The sequence below is a fragment of the Rhea pennata genome, chromosome 2 (assembly GCF_028389875.1).
Source record: "Rhea pennata isolate bPtePen1 chromosome 2, bPtePen1.pri, whole genome shotgun sequence".
Classification (NCBI taxonomy): Eukaryota; Metazoa; Chordata; class Aves; order Rheiformes; family Rheidae; genus Rhea; species Rhea pennata.
In genome coordinates this window covers 62,187,643-62,210,327 of record NC_084664.1, presented here as the reverse complement: position 1 = coordinate 62,210,327, position 22,685 = coordinate 62,187,643, and the positions used below count along the sequence as shown (strand labels likewise).

The following is a 22,685-nucleotide window of genomic DNA, read 5'->3' as shown; positions in this document are numbered from 1 at the left end:
GTTTTTGATAGTGTTAAATATTGTTAATGTTAAGTAGGCGTATAATAGGTTGAACAAACAGTATTACAAAGCGACTAAAGGTGAATAAGAACTATGAACAAAATTTTGATATGTCAAATCCATTGCGTATGAAGAAGAAAAATCACAAAATAATTAAAAACTATCACAAAATTGGACCAACTCAGCCAAAGTTCTTTGTACTTTTGACATTCTAAATATTTTAATATGTTTTTGCAATTATCTGAAACTATAAAGAAAACATTCAGAAATCAAAATCTTCAGAAAATTTATGTGACAAATCTTTTTTTTCTTTTCTTTTTTTTTTTGTTTTTTGACAAATTTACTTGAAAATATTGGGGGAGGGGTAGGGGGGAAAGCTGCCCAGAACAGCCCTATCCCCCACCAAAAGACCTGCTAAGATATTTTGCTTACATTGTGGCACTAGAAAGTGATGTAATTGTGACATGGTTCTCTTGGGTTGGAAAAAGTGAGGAAGCTCTTCACCATCATAATGTGTGAATCTAGAATTGGAATACGTAGTATTACAGGATGTTTCTTGTGAATGTCATCTGTTCCATTGCAGATTATGGATGTGGGTTGGCCTGATCTTCATGCTCCACCTCTCGATAAGGTGTGCACTATCTGCAAGGCTATGGAGTCATGGCTGAACAGCGATCCCCAACATGTGGTGGTGATCCATTGCAGAGTAAGTGAGCTTTGTATATACTCATTACCTATCTGTCTGAATTCATATTCAAAAACCTTGTCCTTTATTCTTACTTATATTGAAAAAAAGAGTGTGTTTTTTAATGTTGGAAACTATGTGGCAAATCCTCAACATTTATAGCAGTAGCTTTACAGGAATATGCAATGCCCGAGGAAAATACTAATAATACAATTAACATTGACCCATATGCTATTTTATTGAATATTTTAGTGATCACAAAGGATTTAAATCCTTCAGTGTTACTGTTTTTGGTAGTGTTAAATATTGTTACTGTTAAGTAAGCGTATAATAACAAATTGAACAACCAGTGTTATAAAGGCTTAAATCCACTGACCTTGCATGCTTAAGTTATCTATATCTCTTTACGATTTAGTTAACTAAGATTCTCGCTTGTACTCTGGGCATAGCATGCAGTGATGTTAGTTCACTTCCTTTAAAGGTCAGTGCTACATCTGTGAGTGTATTTAGAGGCTTGAGGTTTTCCAGTTCAATCTCAAACTCCTTAAAAGCCTTTCATGTTCTATGGCATTTACTGATTTTGTTGCTGTATAAGGGAGCAACACCTCAGAGGCTTTACTTCAGTCAGTTGAGTCCTGTTCACAGATAGATAAAGGTATTTTATTGTGCAAAAGTAGGTGTTCAGGCAGTTTCTGGCAAAACTGAATACCTTTTTCTGGACCTTTTTAAAGTTTCCATATTGGAAAATGTGGCCCAGACTATTAAATATAGTAGCAGAGTGACTGCACTGGCTAATAGGTAATCCCTTTAGACTGGAGTATGGTTGTAGTGAATAAGAAATGAGGGTATTAAATCCTCCTGGGCTCAGACAGGTTCTGACTGCTTGTGTAATTGCCATGCCCTACAGTAGTGCTGTTTTTGTTGTGCAAGGTTTCACCTTCTCCATGCTTGCTCAGTGAAGAGAAATAAAAAGAAATGTTAATAAAGAGAAATAATATGAATTCAGAACAGAGTTGGCAGCTGTGCTAGGGGGACACTTCAGGCAAATCTGTCTTTATATCACTGGCAGATTTTATTTTAAACTGAATAACTCTGATGTGAGATCCAATTTTCTCATAAATTCAAGTTGAATAGTCCCCTGTAATTCATAGCTTGCAGGCAGAATGCCATGACTGTATGAAACACCATTGATTTCTTGTTAGCTACAGGACTGCAGCCAGGAGAATGGTGAATACATGGTAACACAACAGCACGAAAATGCATGAAAGAAATGACACAGTGCAGAGAACATAATGCTTTTTTTTTGGTCATAACTGTATTTTCAGTTAAAAAAAAAAAAAAAGGAAATATGTTATTTGGCATTTTACGTACAAATCAGTAACATATAATTGTTGCTTAATTCCTTTTGGTAATGATTTGAAAATTTCCAACTAGGAGGATTAATGTAGCTATTCTGTCTCAGCTGAGAATCTGAAAGCCTCTTGAAACCAGTGAGAATTACCACTCAGTAATTTTTATAAAATTTATGCATGTAAACTATTTAATCAAATATTGAAACATTTTTGAAATGCTCCATAGGAAAAAAAGCGATAGTTGTTTTAAATAGCAGGTGCTAGGGGAGGGAAAGCTTTTTTTTTTTTTTTTTTAAAAAAAAAAAAAAAAAAAAGCCAAAACCTGTCAGAAATCATATGCTTTCCAAAATCCATACTTTGTAGCACATCATGCCAGAAATTGCAACATTGTCTAGACTTGTCTTGAATAATGATTTCTAGAAAGATTAATACTAAATTAAAACAGCTTATAGAATGTTCCTGCTGCTATTACAGATTTTTTCTTTTAATTTATAGCTTTGTTTTCATATGAAAAGATACCAAATATATAAAAAGTGTTCTATTTAAGAAATAATTAAAAGGTGAAAGGAAACAAAGCTATAGATTCATAGATTTAAATTAAATATGAAAAAGTTTAAATATGTTAAACTTACTGAATCTTAAGTTCAGAAGAAATAATAAGAAAACATATTAACAATAATAATATGACTAGTCATATTGTATTTACTTGACGCTACTCTTGAATGCGAATGAAGAGTTGGGAAGTTGTGAGCTGGGTGACATTTTGAAACAAATGCAAGGAATTTAAACTTTGATATTAAAAAGATTTAGTATGATATAGGAAAGTTGTCTCTTCAGTCTTTCTCATAAAACACATTTTCCTCTGTGTTCGAGACCTCTCAACATAGAGGAGCAGGGTTAATGCAAATTACGTGATGGGAGAAGCTCATCATTGCAGAAGAGCTAGATACGGGCTTTACTGAGTGAGCTGGAATCCATTTGTGCAAGCTTTCCTCTCCATCGGTAGCAGCTGACCGACTTGTCTGTAGAAATCCCCAGTTGGAGCTTTTTCTGTCACTTGTCAGCCAGCTTGCAGTGAAGAGACAAGCTGCTGTCCGTCATTACCACCTTTCCAACAACATAGGAGATGCTTGACAAAGAAGAGGCTCTGGCTCTTCAAGTCTAAGATTTTGTTTACTATGGATTTTGTATAAAATAATACCCAATGATGTGCAATATAGCTGAAATAAGTTATCCTTTCCTTTTTGTTTATACAGGGAGGAAAAGGAAGGATAGGCGTAGTCATATCATCGTATATGCACTTCACCAATGTTTCTGCAAGGTAACGTATGAGTAGTGGAAAGAAGTAACCGTGTGTTGTTTGTTTTTACAATCAAGAGCCAAAAATCAGAAAAAGAGGTCTGCAGTGCTGTTCAGTTACTCACTTAAGGTTTGTCAGCTTGGTTTCTCAAGGGCCTTGGAGTATATATTAAAACAACCTACTTTAACGACTTCTGTCATGATCCTGTTTGAACAGGAGGATGTACTAGCTGACATCCTGAGCTTTCTTCTAACCTGAGTTATTCTATGATTCTGTGAGAAAATAATCTGAAAGGTCATCTATATGAGTGAAGAAATGCACAAAAAAACTTGTTTTTGTATACTGCTGCTGTTTTACACCATCAAAAGTATCCGTTTCTATAACTTATGTCGTTCTTAAATCATGAGAAACTATTCCTAAAGTGATTGAGGAAAACAATTATTAGAAATTGGAACTAATATTGCATAGGAGATTCCCAGACTGATCAAAATGCAGAATGCAGTTTAAGACATTACTTGGACTTAATCATGCAGGAGCAAGTCTCCAAATAGTTCAAGGAATACGAACCTGAATTGTGTTTTTGGCTACTGTTTCTTTTAGAATGCTGAAATCATGAAATGACAGTTGACAGTTTGTGTCAATAAACATGAAATTTGATAAATGCTGTCAAAAGAATGGAACTTTTCTGTGGTGAAATTCTATATTTTTCCTTTGATCTCATTTTTTTTTTTTACTTTTGTATGTGTAAAATGGCACTGTAAAGACTATGGTTTCAGTGAAACCAGGCTCTCAGAAAATAGTTTATGTTCACTCTGATAAAACCTGATAGATAAATGTAGATTAAGTTCTTAAGTATTATATGTACAAATATATGTTGAAAGAATATAAACAGATTTATCCTCAAGGAGTAACTGGGTCAATGATTGCCACTATTTTATGTTAGTGTTTTGTTGAGAAGAATTATGAACAAAAGATCTGTTAAGTGGCAACATTGCAGTACTATGTTGTGATCTCCTGTGTATCAGCCTTTAAAGGCGGTACCTTGCTGTAAGCAGGTTTTAGTAATGTCGTAACAGAATAACATCTGACACAGTGGTGTAGTGCCCAGTGTTGAAAGATGCTATCTTTACCCAAAATAAATTCAGGATTTCTTCAACTAGAATTGCAAGGGATGAGCACAGAAACCTTCATTTAAGTTGCTGGTTATCTGGTAACTCCTATCCAAAACTTAACTTTCCTCTATGTTGATGGCAACTTAAGGAAAAAAAGCATTTCCTGAGTAGGATTTGTATATCATTATGGTTATCAAGACTTTTCAAAATGGTATGCAGCAGGACCTACTGCAGATTCTGCTGCTGAGGGTGCTGGCTGCCCTGCTCAGAGACAAGGGTTTGAGGATCCTTTGTATTACAGAGTTTCCACTTGCCCCCATGCACATATCAGTGTCTGGTCTTGGAAACAAAGCCTGATGATGTAAAGGCTGCATGTGCCTCAATGTTGTGTGAGATTTCTTAATGTTTACATTTACAAATTTAATAAAAGCTGCTGCTCTTTTTTGCTTCAAGTTAATGCTGTTGATATTGGTGATAGCTCAATGTTAAGTAGTAAAACTTATGTTTTAGGTGTTATGCCAGGCAACAGTTATGAAATGTATCCTAAACATGGAGGAAATACTGTTCCTGATTTTTTTAAAAAACATATTTGTATACGGAAAAATGAGGAAAAAAGTCTTCATAGCTGCAAGTAACATGTATGGTTGCCTTGCTTTGGGGTTTTGTGTCATAAATATCTGATTTTCTTATTTAGGAAAGACTAATATGCAGCCAGATTTAACTAGGGCAAACCAGACCTTTTGTAATGGTTATTAAACTTTGTTCTAACAAGTAAAGAACCAAAAATCTTTGGCTAATTCAATTAAGAGTGGGATGGTTAAATTCTGCGTGATAGTGTGGGTGAAGATATGTGATACAACACATTGAGATTATGTCACATCAGTTAATAAGCATTTGAAAAGCTGTAGGACAATAGTTTTTATCTTACAGCTTATTATTCTATAGCAGCTATATAATACATACACAGTGAAATAGTGCGTGCATACACATTTACTTTGTATGGGTGCATATGATCACAAAATTTTTAGGTACAGACAGGAAGAATATCGTTAAACATTCAGGAATCATCTGAAGAAATGACACATCAGTCACCAGTTAAGAGACCTGGGAAGGGCAGATTTCTCCAGCTAGGTCATTTTGGATATTACTATGTCAGAAATAGAATTTCAGCTATTTTAAGCTGTTTTTATAAAGCAATGGAAAAATAGAGGCAATCTTTACTGAAGTGTAAGATGTTCTGTACTTGCTCTATTACATGTCAAATGTTCTGTTACTGCTGTTTTTATTTTTTAATTTTTTAGACTTAAATTAGTGCTGTGTATGTGTGCATTTGTAAAATTTAATGTCTTATTTTTCCTGCAACATGTCATGCTACATGCATAACACATCAGTTACCAGATTTCTTTTGTGCTGGTACCATCGTTATTGGCATTGTACTTTTGTACTGCATACAACTACATATGTATGTATATATAAAAGGTTCCGGCATTTTCTAGGCCATGTGTGAAGGAATAAGCTCCTCTTTCAGAATGATGCATAGGACTGACAATACTCATGAATGTCATTTTGAGGTAAACTGTGTCTCCCTTAAATATTGCAAAAGTTCCTCACCAAGAGGATACCAATGAGATCAGTTGCAGCGGATGGATTGTTACACAAGCATAGAGATAGTGTAAAGTGAGTTTTGGGGAGAAAGCTGTTCTGATCACATACTATGGAATCTTTAACCTCCATGAAGAAAAGCATAACTTTACAGTCTGATCCAATACCCTGTCAAGACAATCAATAACTTATGATCGATTTTTGAAAAGGATATAAATTCAATTTTTAGCCTGATATATGTATGCATTTTTTTTTTCCTTAGGAATCCTTTAGATGGAACTAAGCCTAGAATTTAAAACTTGAAATTCCAGAGAGTCTAGTTATTTTGGACTTTCTACTTGTTTTATGTCCTGATGCTAATTAATATTAGCAATTATATCCATTAATAAACACCTGTTTTCATTTTTTTAAATCTAGTGTAAATATAGCAGAGTCAGCATAGTGTGTTTCTAGGGTTGTATAATTATGAGCATTCTCACAGATTTTTGGCACTTCCTTTTTTTTTTTTTTTTTTTCTGTACCCTCTTGCCTTCCTTCTTCCTTTACCCAGATAGAGGAGATCCACATCAGAGCTATTTGCATTCTGAATAGAGAATGGAAGTATTTTGCTGAATAAGTTGCTCTTTAATTCTACATTTGAGGAGCTCACGATTGCCTGACACAAAGCATTTCTTTTTCTTTTTTTTTCTTTTTCCAAAGATCAATATTTTTATTTAAAGCAGGCTCTCCCTTGGTGGCTCAGGGCACAGGAAACAAAGATTGAAGAAATTGCTTGACTGCTTAAATGATCCTCTCCCCTGCACCCTCTGCACCTCATATAATGTACCAGAACCAGAGCTAGGAGATGGCTTTCATCCCTGTAATGTTGCTGCTGCTTGTTTAAAAGGAGAATAAATGTGCATTTCACAGAGAAAACCTCCCCAAATGACACTCTAAGCAAATGATGCCAAGTAATCATCTTTTACAGCCTGGGCTACTTTGGCTTTGCTAAAATTTATTACATAGTAACTTTAACATACTCATGTTGGGAATGTACAATGCAAATAATTGACTAAGGGAGTAGGTGCTTTGCCTCAGGAAGGAAACTGCCTTAAGGTATGGAATGAGAAGGTGTCACTGTTCCTGTCTGACCTGTAAGTGCTGGGGTTTCTAGTTATTAGGTACTGTTTTCTTCTTTTTTTTCCCTCCCTTTCCCCTCTCCTAGTATTTGTTGGCATATTTCAAGTTGTAACCTGCTGAATTTCCAAGATAACCCCAAGCTGGAATAACATGGTATCTGCATCTCTGTTTTGACAGTGCTGATCAGGCTCTAGACAGATTTGCTATGAAGAAATTCTTTGATGATAAAGTTTCAGCTTTAATGCAGCCATCCCAAAAAAGGTATTCAATTTATTTCTAATTCATACCAACCAATTAGAAATGTCAGATATCTCCTGCCCCATTTCTTATTCTCTCTCCTGCTGTGTGAAGGCTGTTTCCTCTAGATCCTCCAGTGATTTCTGAACTCTCTGCACTTTGTCTTATATTTATCTTCCTTGATTGATCAGATCTCTGCCTCACTTCTTGCACGTAAGCCTAGCACAGATGAGACCTTTTGTACCACCCTGTTGTTTGCATGCATTCTTGCTGCATTCTTTCTTAGGAAAAGGAGATGTCACAATCCATTTCTTAATTGCTCCAAGATGATAATAAGCTCATTTTTCTGTAGCATAAATGTTGCGTATGGAATGCATGTTAATTAGTGTGTAATAAAGATCTTATTATCACTTGTTTGGAGGATCTACAGATTATGCAGCCGTCCCATGTTCATGCTAGTTAATATTTGTCAAAGTTCGTATTATGTATTCTGTCTGTCTCTTCAGTCTGTCTGCATGATTGAGGTTGAGTTGTGACTTCAACCAAGTAGTTTGAAAGTGAATAGTTCTAGAATAGGCTGGTTACCTGACTCTGAAGTGAGGTAATGAAGGATTCAGTACCAAAAGAGGGGAACAGTTTTTTGATATCCATCAGACAACTGATTGTGATATAACTGAATCTTGGAAACGTAAAATATCCATTAGGTTTAATTTAGTGATATGGATTTGGATTTAATCAGCACGTATACATTAGGGTTTTTTTAAGAAGTTGTTTAAAGGATAAGGCTTTGCTAGTAATTAAACTAGAAAAGTATGTAGTAGTAATGTGTGTATAGCATTTGGTTCTGTTCATGTCTCAATAAGAAAAGCTTTCCCATTGCCTTTTGAACCCATTTGGTGACCTGCACAGCTGTTTTTCATGTGAGAAATAATAACACAGTATCCCATTAGACTTTAAATAAACTTCTCATAAATAGAAGTTCACTGACCCCATTATTCTTTCAGTTTTATGCCTGCAAATATGCACTTTGTATTTTAATAAAACAGGATTTGAATGTGATGCCTGCCAGATACAGAGGTATGAACTGTGGGAGCAAAAGGGAAGAGATGGTCTTAATGGTCTTATCATTATCCAATGCACAAGGAAGAAGCCTTGTGCATTGGTTCTGTTTTGAAATGAATGCTGCAGCAGGCACATTTCCATGGAGCTAAGGAAGGATTCTCACTGCATTCTGTGACCTGTGTCTCGCGGCGATTTTTACAACCGTGTTGACAGGAAGCTTCAGTGGCTGCTGACTTAGTGAACTGTATGTGAGCCCTACAGCTAGAGATAAAGTAGGTGTAAAGGGTGCTATCTTGGTTTGGCATCCTCTTCCAGGAGATTTGGTTAGTTCCTCTAGGATCTCCAAGAGGGACTTGATTCATTTCCGGATGGATGAAGTTAGTGTCTTTGCTCAGCAATACTGAACTTGAGATGACCATCTTTCAAGCGCATACACAGGCACATGCATGGGAGTTTATCTCCCCATGAGAAAAGAGGATGGACTTCAAAATGTGTCAAAACTGTTTTCCTTCCAAGCCTAACCTTAGCTTCAGGGAGTGGCTAGTAATCCTGTTGCAGAGAAAGATAAAACCAACTCTGTAATATTCCTGGCTATTTCTATAATCATTTCTGACTCCAAGTTGGTCAACTAATGGCCTGAATCACCTTTTTAATGTGCTTTTCCCCTGAAGCTGTTGCTGTGTAATAAAACGATCACATCCTTGTTAAAAATCCAATTGATGTATAAATAGGTATAATTTAGGTAAATCTATGAAATACACCATTATTGTGTTTTGCAACTTTTTTCACTAAATTTTGTCCTCAAAAATTAAATTGTGGCCATTATATGCATCAGTCCTGAAAGCAGCATTTTCCTTTTTTCCTCACTGCTAGTGAGATCCTATACTCCTATACTATCCTACTTCAGAACTCCTACTTTGAATCCATTCTGGAAATACTTAGTCAGTATTCTCAGATATTTCAGTTGAAGGTTTCCCCGAATAAGTGCAAATGTGGAGCCTTCATATCTAAAACTTCTATAAATCTTTCAGTTTAATTGAACACACCTCTCAAAAATAAGTATGTTGCCTGTAAGCATCTTAAATACACTATCAGGAGAAATCAGGTTCAAGAATTCAGATGAGTTTTTGAAGTAATTAAAAACACGTGGAATTAAGGAGAGACTGTTCAGACTGACTGATAGCTAATGCGATGTTTTACCACAATGTTTGCTGTTATGCAGGTGTAGCAATTTTTAAATTGGTGCTTTTGCTGCGTTCTCAGAAACATTCTCAGAAAAACTGAAGGAGTAAAACAAAGAGCAAATGTTAAGAGACTTCTAAGATTTCAAAATAAAGCAACTTTGCTAGCTATATATGAAAGAAACCTCTTCAAAAGCACAATACCCATTCTAGGGTAATAGAGCTGTCACAGCTGAGCAGAATATCTTTAATTGTGGTGTTACCAGGAGTCAGCAGTGAGGAATGGGTTAGTGAGATTTGTGTGTAAAGGGGGAAAGGGAGGTGATTTATTTTTTGGTACATTCCTGAGAGTGAAGTTTAATGAAGGTTATGTCATGGGCATGGAAGAAAAATGGACTCAAAAACAGTAGAAAAATGAAAGGAGGCTGTTTTCACTTGGTTATTTAAGGAGATAAGAGGCTTTTTCTTTTCTTTTTCTTTTCTTTCTTTTTTTTTTTTTTTTTTTTTTTAACACTACAGTGGTGTTCACTTGCATGTACTTGCTTGTGAGCTTATGACCAAAGCAGTTACTAAATAGCTGCAATACAAAGATCTTCACATTGCTGTGGCATTTTTCCTTTGTGCAGCACTGAAAGAAACCACTTCAGAGTATAAGGATGTTATTTGCCTACAGTGGCTTTTATGCTAAGATTTCTGACAAGGGCACTTGTTGCTCTTGTTTTCATGAAGTGCGCTTCGCTGTAAGTGGAGTGGCACCCATTTCATGCTATTGTGTAAGCCAGTTTAGACCCTCAGTGGTGACTAGAAATGTATATGGGGCTTTACAAGCTCTCTGTGAATTACCTTTCTTATTTAGAATAGTGATGTCAAAAATAAAGACCTCTGCAATAGTAATATAATAGTCATAGATTTTAGAGTCTGTTAAATTAAAGCTTCTTTTCATTCTGTTTTTATGACAATTATTCTTTGGAGTTACATATAATGACAAAATGCTATTCGTGATCCATGGTCTAGAAGTACTTATGTGCAAAAACGGTTTCCTTCATAAAATTACATTTCTGTATTTAATTTGGACAAATTTTGTGTTTCTAGATATGTGCAATTTCTAAGTGGCCTTCTATCTGGATCTGTGAAAATGAATACAACCCCACTTTTCCTGCACTATGTTATCCTTCACGGCATCCCGAGCTTTGATGCTGGAGGAGGTAAATTACCTAATTTTTCATATTCAAGCACAGGCTCAAAGTCTTGTTTCACTTTGGAGCTTTCCAGAAATTGTGCCTGAATCTCAAAGTCAGAGTTGAGGCTTCCTGGTATCAGTCTAAATGTTCCCAATAAAAGAACAGGGAGAAGGGAAATACCCTAACAGTAAAAACGAATGTGTAGGCCATGCGAGTGAAAGTGGAGCAAAATTTTCCTCCTCTGTTGAATGCAGAGATGATGCTAGAGCAGTCTGCCTTGCTTCTGACCTGTTGTGCTCCCAGTTCCTGGAAGACACCTGAGAAACCTGCTCATGTTTCCTGGGCAAGCTTCTTTCTGTTCATGTCATCTTCCTTTTCTGAGATGACTTTTTTTTCCCCTGTAGAAAAACTATTCAGATATGGTGGACTTCTAAGGTGGCCTACTGTAATCGGTAGTGTTAAAATTAGAATACTAAACCAAGTGGTACTCTAGAGCTTTATCGCACAGTCAAGTAGTGCAGCACCTTCCCTTTATCACCCAAGAGTTACCTAATACATATCTTTTGAAATGTCCTCTGAATCTACAATGCTCCATTGTCGTCATTGTTTAGGCTGTATTATTTTTTAAATAACTATTTCAATAAGGACAAAATGTTATTTATTAGAGTCAGAAATTTAAGGTAGATTCTAGTTTTGAAATAAAACTGTAGAACAAGGTTTTCATTTAATTTTCAAAAATGCTTTCTTTAAATTATTTTTTGGCTGTTCTCTTCCTTCCCTTATTCATTTTGTTTTCCTGTAGAAAAATGGGAAGGAAAAAAGACATTTAGTAAGGAGCAAAGTGTTCCCTCTTTCTTATGATATCTTTTAAAATCCTCCCCTTCTCCAATGCAGAACTAACCTAGAGAGCAGGGAAAACTTGACTTTATTTTATAAAATATTATCAAAAACTATTTTGGGGGGAAATGAATCTGCCAAAGTTGATTTCCTTTGGAAGGATGTTTTGACAGTCAACATTGTGCCACTTATATGCTGCTTTGCTCAATCTGGATGTGCATGAAATTTCCTAATAATAATGTTAAGAAAAAGGAAAATAATTACAAAAACACAACAGAAATTGTGTTAACTTCTTTTCAGTTTGTCGGCCTTTTCTGAAGTTATACCAGGCTATGCAACCAGTTTATACGTCTGGAATATAGTAAGTCTTAGCCATTTTCTTTATATGTGAATCCAATTTTTAATTCTCACAAATGCAGAATTGCTTCATCTGTTTTCTTGTTGTTTCTTTAAGCCATATAATTTATTTTTCTTTTCTCTCCTGTTAAGTAGTGTAGGGCCAGAAAATCAAAGCCGCATCTGCATTGCTCTAGAGCCAGCCCAGCTTTTGAAAGGAGATATTATGGTAAGTTAATTGTATGGAATGAAAATCTAGTATTGCTCCTTTTAGATTATAGTCTCTATTCTACTTTTCATTCTTGTAAAAATAAATTGAGAAAACCGTTGCAGACGTACTAATGAATAGGTTATTAAAAGAATTGAATCATCCATCTGGTTTTTCTATGAATTAAAATTACCCTCAAACTAGAAGGTTTTAAGGAGCCAAAATTTGCTATCAGCATTCCCATTTCATAGCATCACCAAATGCAGTTATGCCTTTATTGCTATTTTCTTTATAAAAATTGCCTTGGGAGGATTTATAACACAAAATTGAAATACCCTTGCCCTGTAACTTGGCAGGCAAGATTCACAATCATAAAACTATATGCTGATCACTTCTATATTATTTTGAGACGCAAAAAGATGCTATCAAATGAAAGCTTCCTGATTCTGGCACCTGCAGTTTCCAGAAAGCAATCTGTATGTACAACATACCTTGTGTAACTTTCACCACTATCATTTTAAATCTCTCTGCTTTCTCTCGTTTGTCATTTGCAGTTATGCAAGGAGAAAGTAAAGAAAGATAGTTGGTATGTCTTTCAATTGGTTAGACTAAGAAAACAGAAGAACAAGTAGAATGAATGAGGGACGTGTTATCGGAAAGAGTATTTCTGTATATATTGCTAATAGGTTTCAGAATGCTTTTTTGTTTACTTTTTGATTGAAGAATGTTGAATCTCAGTAAGAGTGTTCTTGGTTTCAGATGCTTTTTTTTTTCTTTGTTAATTCACCTTTTTTATTACCTTCTTTTTTCTCTGCACCCTTTCCTCCTCCTCCTCTTCCCAATTCAGTTCAGTACTTTGCTGTTCTTTTTTTTTCTTTCACTGAAAAAAAGGAGAAAGAGTAATGTTTCTAAACAGGCTGCTATAAATCATCTGGAATACTCTAGAGGTTTGGGGCAGTTTCAGATTTGAGAGTATTATTACTCATTAGAGGGGTTGTTGATGCCTAAGCAACTTGAGTAGATTATAAAAGAAATTAATCTGAGGTAAACATGGTATCCCTCAAATACTTTTTTTAAAAGAAAAAAAGGTGCACATAGCTTTTCAGTAAAGCTCTCCGTTAGTAGATTTTTGTATCATTTAAAAAGAGGCCAACTTCTTTGGTCCCATATTATTACTGTGGAACGTTTTCTGAATAAGCCAAAATCTTTTTTAATACAGTAGTGTTTTCTAAAGAAAGACTTCAGTTATGAATGCTCTTTTTTAGCTATGCCTAAGCATAGCCATCAGTGGTTTTAGGAAAAACAAAAGTCTCTAGTCTCCACTCCCCTAGCTCCATAGGATTTAATAGTTTGAAATGCAAGGATTTTAAAAAAACGGAGATCTTTGTAATCCCTGACTTGTTGCCTTTGTTTCTTGCAGTCATTTTCTACAATTGTATTTCTGAAGAAGTCTTGGAGAGAATCAGGCGTATTATTTATCATTTTGACGCTACTCACTTGCCTTGGGCTTACAGAATTCCTTAAGACAATGTAAATAACATGTGATGCAGCACAGCCACAGCAGTTGAAAAGCTACACAAACATCTGTAAATGCCTATAGGTATTCCCCGGTGTATTACGGGGGCTTGCATTACTCTTCATATAGTATCAGAAGGCAATGGGGTTAGAATTGAAAGCTAAACTTAGGCTCTGTGGAAAAGCTCATTAGGTACGCTGAGTGTTAAAAGATGTTTTCAGTGTCTTAGGTACAGATGTACAGTGAATGGTTGGTAAGAGGGACAGATTTTCATAAACAATCACAATACCGTATAAACAAGTATTTTAGGATATTCTGAGTTAAATTCTTGAAAGCTATTACTTTGAATTGGAAATAGAAAGAAGCACTCTGATAGTTGCGTAGTTCTTTGAACTATGCCAGATGTAGCATTTTTTATAAATATTATGTGAAAGATAGTAGGTCCTGAGTAAGTCCTGCATCTGTACAAAGCCAGAAGTCTTACAAGCTGGAGGTTATAATGTGTTTTACAGTAGTTATTCGGCCTTCTGTATCTTCAGTAACTCTCATGCAAGACACCCATATAAAAACAATGTGGTTCTTTAAAATAAGAAACATAACACTTTGACACAAAATTCTGGAGGAGGTTATAGAACCTTGAAGAAGCTCTTCAGTCTCTTCAAGTCTCTCTTTGCTCATAGAATGTAATTGAATAGGATGAAATAGGATGAAAATTTGTGGGCTGATTATAAATTTTGGAGAAGGTTAGTTCATCAGCAGCTCTTATTGCCATTTTTTTGACCATTTTTCATTTCTGGCCAAGCTTAAACTCATTCCTTTGGCAAATATTCATCCTCCTTGACAGTATTTTGCCTTTACATAAAAATTTTGGGTATAGCAAAGAATGGCAGGTTATTTATTTGTGAACACAAGCATTCTAATTGATTTTCCTGCCTTATATTGCCAGAATTAAACTTTTGTTTTTTTTTTTTTTTTTGGGGGGGGGAGGTACTGAAAATTATTTTTAAAGTTTAAGATTATTGTTTGCTTTTAGGAGTAATAATTTGAATTCAGACTCTCTTGAGGTTTGGCATCTGATACAACATGCTTATCTTTTGAGGCTTTTTGCTTTGTAAAGCAGAGCAGTTTAAAAAGAATGACTGAGTTGACAGAGGCATAACAGGAATATATGTGTATCTATGACTGTTCACCTGCATGTATCTGTTTAGTCTTTGTCATGTTGGGGTGGATACTTAATCAGTTTTACGTTCTTCTTGTGTTCGGTGTAGATTGGAAGCGACTGTATGAGAATCAGATGATAGCAGATCCGTGTAGTTGAAGGGAGGAATCAAGTCTGTTATATTGTCTTAATTCTCCATTCATTCAGAGATGTCTGAATTGAACTGTGAATGCGTATCCCTCAGTAAATGCTAAAGGCTAGTTAATATGGGTTGGTTTTGAAACAAGTTTGAACCGTCCAGATGAAACTCACAGTTCAAAGCAATGCATCTTTTCTGGTCCATGTATGTTGCTCTTCCTGGTCCTCTCCCACTTTCCAGGTAGAATGAGAGTTTTTTAAGAAGTCCTTTCTCAGGTGGGTGACTAACCTCTTAAATGGGAGGTGGAGGCAGGAGTGAAGTTTAAGCTTTTTTGTGGGATGGCCCCTTGGGCTGCTGTTGAAGAGACAGATGCCTACGACAACATGAATAATACAAAACGAATGCACTATCAAGTCAAATAATTCTTCCGAGTCTGTTATCTCCATTTTTCATCTTGGGAAGAGCATGATGCTTCAGATTGAAGAAAGGCAAGGGGTGGGATGGGCCTTGTAGTTCACCCAGGGCACCTGATGGTCAAACCCAAGCATGGTGGGGTTTTGATGTTGCTCAATGCACTGAGTATATGGGCTGAGATAGATCACAAGTTGTATTGTGTGCCAAGAGCGTAGTCAGTGCTGATGCACTTTGAGAATTAAAACCATTGTGGGCTTACTGTAATGGAGGATAATATAGAGCAAAAATTTAGATTACATTTTCAAAATACAGTAGAACTAAGTAACCATGTTTTACCTTGACTTTCTACAGTGTCCGTCCGAAACCCCTACACCTTTCTTCTATTACTTCACCTCCCTTTTGCTTAAATATCTATTTGCTCTTCAGTTATTCATTAGCTTCTGTTTAGAGACACTTTTCTTAGTCTGGCTTTAAAAAAGGAAGATTTTTGTTATCTCTTTAATGCATGTCATTAATATTACTTTATCATTAGATCTTGAGCTTTTTTTCAGTCCTATAACTAAGATCACCAAAATTTTTATATATTCTTCTAAGAATGCTGAGTGGTCTCATATTGCACTGGACTCCCCAAAAAACTGGTGGGTAAAAAGTATACAGAACTAGTCTAAAGGAAAGCGATGTTAGAGAATATTTGTGTTATGTTCATGTTTAGTCACTGAAATTCATACTAGAGGTTATTTTTGATGCTTTTGTGTTCTTCTATGCTAAGTGGCGAAACTACCACCAAATTCCCTCCATAACATAAAAGAAGATCCTATCAGGTTTGTCGTGGCAGAGGAGGTTTTCAAAAAAGTCCTAAAATGGATGTAATCAGTTTGCAAGTCTTCTAAGAAGGCTGCTTTACATGTGCTTTAGTTATTTTGAAATGAATGTTTTGAAATGGATGAAATGTTAGCTTTGTGTTGGTTTGGTGCCATGAAAAAGTACTGATATAAGTCTGCATTCCAACATTGTAATGACACATGTTATGATTCTGAATCATCATCTACTGATTGGTGACTGATGGTGATGAAAGTAGTAATTATTATTTTTACACATCCAAAACTCAAACTTGCCTTGGGCCTGTATAATTTTAAAAGAATTGAGCAACCCATGTCCTGCTTGTTACAACATCAGTGGTGTCTGCAGTGAATTGCACTGTGGTTGGTTTGTTTGGACACTAATTTGGACAACATGCACACCAGTTTTTGAAGATTTTTGGAAATTGCTAACTGACATGTTTTCCTTTTCTTCATTTTATTTTATTTAGCTAAAGTGTTATCACAAAAAATATCGGTCAGCTACTCGGGATGTGGTTTTTCGTCTTCAGTTTCACACTGGAGCTATTCAAGGACATGGCCTGGTGTTTGGCAAAGAGGACTTAGATAATGCCAACAAAGGTACTTGTCTTCTGTGGTTCACTGTGTCAGTGTGAACAGGGGTGGAGGCATATGTCTGTGTACGAAGTTGTTAAAATTAATACAGTACATGTCTGCTTTCAAAGGGCTTTTCTACGTATATTATTTTATTTTTCAGTTCCAATTCCAATCTTTAGGAGAAAGGAGACTATTGTATGCTCGTAATCTCATAACACTGCAGCATAGCTAAACCCCTAATGAAGGCTAAAGATCTTTGTATGAGTTAACTGCTAAAAATAAATCAGATATTCCTACGTAGCCCTTACCTCAACTTCAAATATTTGTAAAAACAGCAAATAGTTCTTTAAAGTGATGACTCTTAGTCACTACTGGAGGAAATAAGATGAGCTAAGAGCATCCCTTTTTGACTGATGGAAACAGTGGCAAATTCTGATACTAGGTTTCTCTGAGTATGGAACTCTCTTAATTTGCCTCAGAATGGATGCCTAGAAATGGAGGCAAAGTTTTTGGACATATTTGAAAATCTGTATTGTGCTAATCTCTACTTTCCAAAGGGTTTCTTTAATTTTTTTAATATTTATATGTAGGATTGTATCTTACTTACCTTATGTTACTAACAAACTAAAACTGAGTATATTTTCATGCAATGTGTACCTATGCAAAAGCTTTTTGGTCAAATATTGCAATTTAGCTAATATAGTGAACACGTATAGCTTGCTCCCAGGTATGTTTCCTTGAACAGCCGCAAACAGCACAGCTAATCCCCTAATGAAGGCTCAGGAGGGTCCCATTTTTCTTCTCAGTTTTTGACTGTTCTTAGAAGCAAGCAAAATTTCAACTTACACTTACGTGGTCTTTTTAGAGAATGTGGCTGTTCTTTTCACGTCAAATCTAGCAATTTTCTTCTAGAAGTGTGACAAAAGTACATGCATTAATAGCAATAGAAAATCTTGATTTCTGAATGCCTTCCAAGTGTTTCTGTGGGAAATAGCTTGCTGAAATATTATCCTTTATTTTCAGATGACCGTTTCCCTGATTATGGGAAGGTAGAACTAGTGTTTTCAGGAACCCCAGAGAAAATTCAAGGTGAGTATCTAGTATAAAAAATATATATATTTTGGAAGAGACTACATTGAAATGTATATTTTAAAAAATAATTTTGTCTCAGAAAATCTAGAAATTAATTCAGTGCTAAAGTATGTAATATAGTTACTGATTTAAGTGTGAAGAGTTTAATGAAGCCTCTGCATTTACGTCAGCGTGAATGATACAACATTTTAAAAAGTATACCAGAACGATGGCTGACCACCACTAGAGACCACTTACATATCTCTAGGGAACATGATGTATTAAAACTAGCTTGCTTAATTAAGCATACATGGCAGCAGCAGTCCATTCCATAAATTTTTTTTTGGCTGTTGTCATAAGTGATCAAGTTTGATTAAGTAGTGAAGTTGGGCTGTCTTCAGTTTAACATGAAGAAAAACGGTTCTAGTCTACTCTGAATCCAATTTATAGAATATATCCTGTATACCTCCAGAATATATTCTGTTCTGATATATGATCATAGACAGTTACTGACTGCAACAGGAAAGACTTAAGTCATGCTTTATATTGCAGTTTTATTCTGTTAAGGGTTTTGTTTTTATTTATTGTGTAGTGTAAGTATAGGTTCTGCCCTAGACTGAATGAAAAACAAATATTCTGAACAGTCTGTGTCTCATACATAATCCCATTAGGTGTCCTGAGAATTGCATATTTTCTTCTTCAATCTCTTTCAAAAGTTGGATTACTGAGAGACTTGTAGTAGCAGCCAGTAAGAAGTTGGTTTTTGTCCAGCTGAGTACAAAGATTTCACTTAGCCTGTTGGAAAGCCATATAAGAAAAAATAACATTATAAATAAATTTCACCAGCTTCATCTAAACACTTCCTGGATGGTAAATCCCATATTATGCTTGAAGAGAGCCCAGCTGACATGTCTGAAAAAGGATCAAAATTTGTTCAAGTCCCCTGTCCCTAGAGGGAAAATCAAATTTGTGTTTTTAGTGAGCTCTAAGGAGGTGGAAGTAAGGTTCCCACTGGTTGGAAATTAGTATTCGATTTCTGTCTAAGTGGTTAACAGGCTGGGAAGAAGAGCTCACCATGAAATATTTATTTACAATTTCTACATAATTATATCCTAGAATTATTGAGGTTAGGGTAGACTGCAGGTCTGTAATCCATCCTCCTGGTCAAATCGGCAGCAGCCATGACATGGGACCAGGTTGCCCAGGACTTTGTCCAGTCAGGTCTGGAATACCTCAAGGAGCGAGACAGCACGACTTAGTTGGACAGTCTGACAGTCTTTGCAGTGGAAGTAGTCTTCCTTGTATTGAGTCTAAATCTCTCACTTCAATTTATGCCTGCTCTTCCTTGTCCTCCCACCTTGCACCCCAGTAAAGAGCCTGGCCCTGTCTCCTCGATAACCTCCCTGTATGCCCTGGAGGGCTGCTGTCAGGTTCCCCCCAAGCTTCTCCTTCCCATGGCTGAACAAGCCCTGGTCCCTCAGCCTCTTTTCCCAGGGGAAGTGCTCCAGCCCCGACCATCCTGGTGGCCCTCTGCTGAACAGGCTGCAGTTTAATAATGCCTCATGTGTATTGGATAGCACAAAAATGGGCATGGTATTCTAGAAAATAACCTACTGGGATACAGCTTGTAAGGGTGCACTTGCCAGGAACATTAGGCACCTAAATACTGAGGTAGCAAACTTCCTAAATGTGCGTTGTGATAAATATGATCATACAGACTCTGTACAGATGGCTTCTTTATGTCTGCACACAAAGGTTTGGGGCCATACCTTGTCCTTCTGGTTTTAATTATCTGTGTTTTGAAAGGAGCACTAATCACAGCATATGCACCACTCAGTAGTGCAGTAAAAAAGCACAGCACTGCACTTCTTTAGTCCGGTTTGCAATAGGACCTACTATTCAAGACACTGATGAAGAATTGGTAACTAAGTTGTGGTGTATTCTCCTTTTTTGTTTTTTGTTCCCTCCCCCCCCCCCCCCCGCCCCCGTTCTAGATGGAGGAACAGAGGCAGAAAGCTGATTTGATCTATACTGTGTATTTGTATCAGATCAGTGTCAAAGCCAAGTCCAAGGTCATGAGTTCTTGATGTTCATACTTTGCTTTTGAATCACTGGACCACACCTAAATTCCTTGTGATGTACATTCAAAAGCTGAACATTATCTTCTGCCTTGTTAAGGGCAGAAAAATATGTGTTGCTGCTGTAAACTCCAGGTATATTTGGCAGAGTGTACTTCTGTGCAGCCAAATACACAAGACAAATGGCCCAATCTTGGGCTCTACTGGAAGGTTAGAGAATGGATGAAACAATGCAGTTGGTACTTCGAGGGAACTGACAGGGAAAATGGAGTGGGAACTTGGAGCCTATGCTCTTTAGGGATATGGTTCTCTGGTATCAGAATGGTAGCCTGTAATAAATCTTATTTTATCATCCCTTTGTTACTGTCTTTTTACAAATACTTGTGGCTTCATTCGGCAAAGTTGTCTGCCTGGCTGTGGAGCTGGGCAGATCATCTGTGCAACGGTTCAGAGGACAGCATCGCCAAGATACTCGCAATAAAATTCTTTGCTGCTTTGTACTATAACAAAATGTAAATTAAGCTTTTGTAGTTGCTTTATAACCTTTCTTTCCCTAGTGTTTCCTCTTACGTTTCAGAACATGGTGTTACAGTAGGGATAGCAAACTTCTGTCACAGGAGCACACACACACATATGTGTGTATGTCATCACAAATATGGCCATGATACCTTTTTGTCTCAAACAGATGTTAATTTTTTAGGATCTGAACACCTTCAGAATGACCATGGAGTGATAGTTGATTACAATACCTCAGATCCACTGATACGCTGGGACTCCTATGAAAATATGAGCCCTGATGGGGAAGGTGAGTTATTTTATCACAAGAGGCCAAGGCTGAGCTTTCAGCAACTGTGTCACAGTCTTTGAATGGGAGGAAGGAGAGCTCGTTTGTAAAGCTGTATGACATTCAAACTAACGTGGGAGTTAAGTAGCTGTTCACTTTTGCCTGTTCAGCCCCAGTGACTATTGGAAAGAAAGCTGTACTGGTTATTTAAGAGAGATTCTTGCTAATGCATTGAGTTGGATCCAGACACAGCAGATTGATATGGTTTATTGGTACTTGTAAATTTGCTGAGACGGGTTTTTGTTCTAAAGTTTCTAGTTTGAATTCTGGTATGGAACTTTAAGCACAACAGAATGAGTAATTTTGCAGTATAATGCAGTAATTGCTGTATTATCTGGAATTTTGCAGGAGGTACATTAGGCTGTAAATTCAGATAACCAAACAACAAAGGACATGCATATTTTTATATTTCTCCTCATAAGTGTATGTACTTCTGAATTGTCCTTTTACTACTTGAATTATTTTCTATATCTGCTGGTGCGTGCCAAAGATTGAAGCCTCCAATACCAGCTGTCAGTTCTGACTCCAATGTACTTATTTTCATGATGCTTTGCTCAAGTGAATGATGAAAAAAGCAGTTGTGCTTTTAATGGATATTTTTTCATGTGAAGACTCAGAATGTCACACTCAATGTCATACAAACTTGACATTGTTATAAGCAAAAACATGAGTGAACGTACTGAATGGATGCCAAAGTCCTGGTTTTTATAACTCTTCTGTTATGAAATGAGAGACATACAACTAAGATACTCAATTAGCCACTCTTCGGGGTCAATTTCCATCTATTTTTATAATCATCTAGGATCAGTGTTGGCCATTTAATGGCTGCAACAGTGAGGGCTTTGGGAGCAGAGACATCCTGGGAATTTGGGACAACGATGACTTCTTTCCTATCCCTCCCCCCCCCCTCCAAGTCTCACTTGTACAAGAGTGCTTCATAATAGTGACTATCCACTGCAGACTCCAACTGGTAACAAACTAGGAGAAAATAGGGAGTAAAAGGAGAACAGTGATTTGGTGCTGGTACACAGGGCAGACAGAGCACTCCATAGAGAGCCAACAGGGGCTTTATAGCTGATTGAGACTTTGCAGGGTCTTCACAAGGAGTAGTATCAGAGAGACTGAATTCTGGCTAAAACAGATGTCTCAATTTCTGTTTAGGATGTTTCCAGACCATATGTGGGTTTTTCATTATTGTTGAGTGGTATGGATAAGGGATTTTTTGTTTGTTTTTTAGAGCTATAACATGTGTAAACATAGCCCTGAACAGGCAATGCGTTAATGTCATAAATAGTTTTAACTGCTAAGTTTGATTGGATAGATAAGTGTGACCTTCCCTTCCTCATATAATATATTTTAGGTAGCTATATCAGTACAGGAAATTAAAAACAGATAAATCTGTAGGCAGCACACTGTGGGAAGTTACATAATTGTATGTTGCTCGTATCTTGAAGGCTTGATCACAGACCATTCACTAATGCAATTAACTTGGCATCCTGAAGTTCAGAAGTTACATGTGCTATAAAATAGCCTTTTCTGAGATGTAATTTGTGCATACATTAGGCTTTTAATTACCTGAGATACATTATAAATATAATACGATTCTCTGGATATTAGAACATTTATTATGTGTCTCTAGAGAAATCACTACAGCAGAAGCATTGCTAGAGAATACATGTGCTAGAAGCATGAGGTGTATCCAGATGTTTTCTTCTCAAGCAAACATTTAAGAGGCAACACAAGTGTGCAAAACAAGCATATTTCAGGCAGAGGATTTGTGCCCACAGAGCTTAGACAAAGGATCAGGAGGGGCTAAAGAACATGCATGGGGGTCAAT

At 36.4% G+C, this 22,685-nt stretch overlaps 1 protein-coding gene across 6 annotated transcripts in view; it reads left to right on the top strand.

Moving 5' to 3' along the window:
- Positions 1-22,685, top strand: part of TNS3 (tensin 3) — a 304,944-nt gene that overhangs the window by 187,311 nt on the left and 94,948 nt on the right. For 5 of the 6 annotated variants that reach the window (XM_062569612.1, XM_062569610.1, XM_062569613.1 and 2 more), the window contains 9 exons: positions 584-706; positions 3,294-3,358; positions 7,348-7,431; positions 10,743-10,855; positions 11,969-12,029; positions 12,158-12,233; positions 16,750-16,879; positions 17,879-17,944; positions 20,705-20,809. In XM_062569612.1, coding sequence (XP_062425596.1) covers positions 584-706; positions 3,294-3,358; positions 7,348-7,431; positions 10,743-10,855; positions 11,969-12,029; positions 12,158-12,233; positions 16,750-16,879; positions 17,879-17,944; positions 20,705-20,809 — 823 coding nt within the window. The remainder of the gene's footprint in view (positions 1-583; positions 707-3,293; positions 3,359-7,347; positions 7,432-10,742; positions 10,856-11,968; positions 12,030-12,157; positions 12,234-16,749; positions 16,880-17,878; positions 17,945-20,704; positions 20,810-22,685) is intronic. The other variant, XM_062569611.1, reaches the window with a different exon arrangement.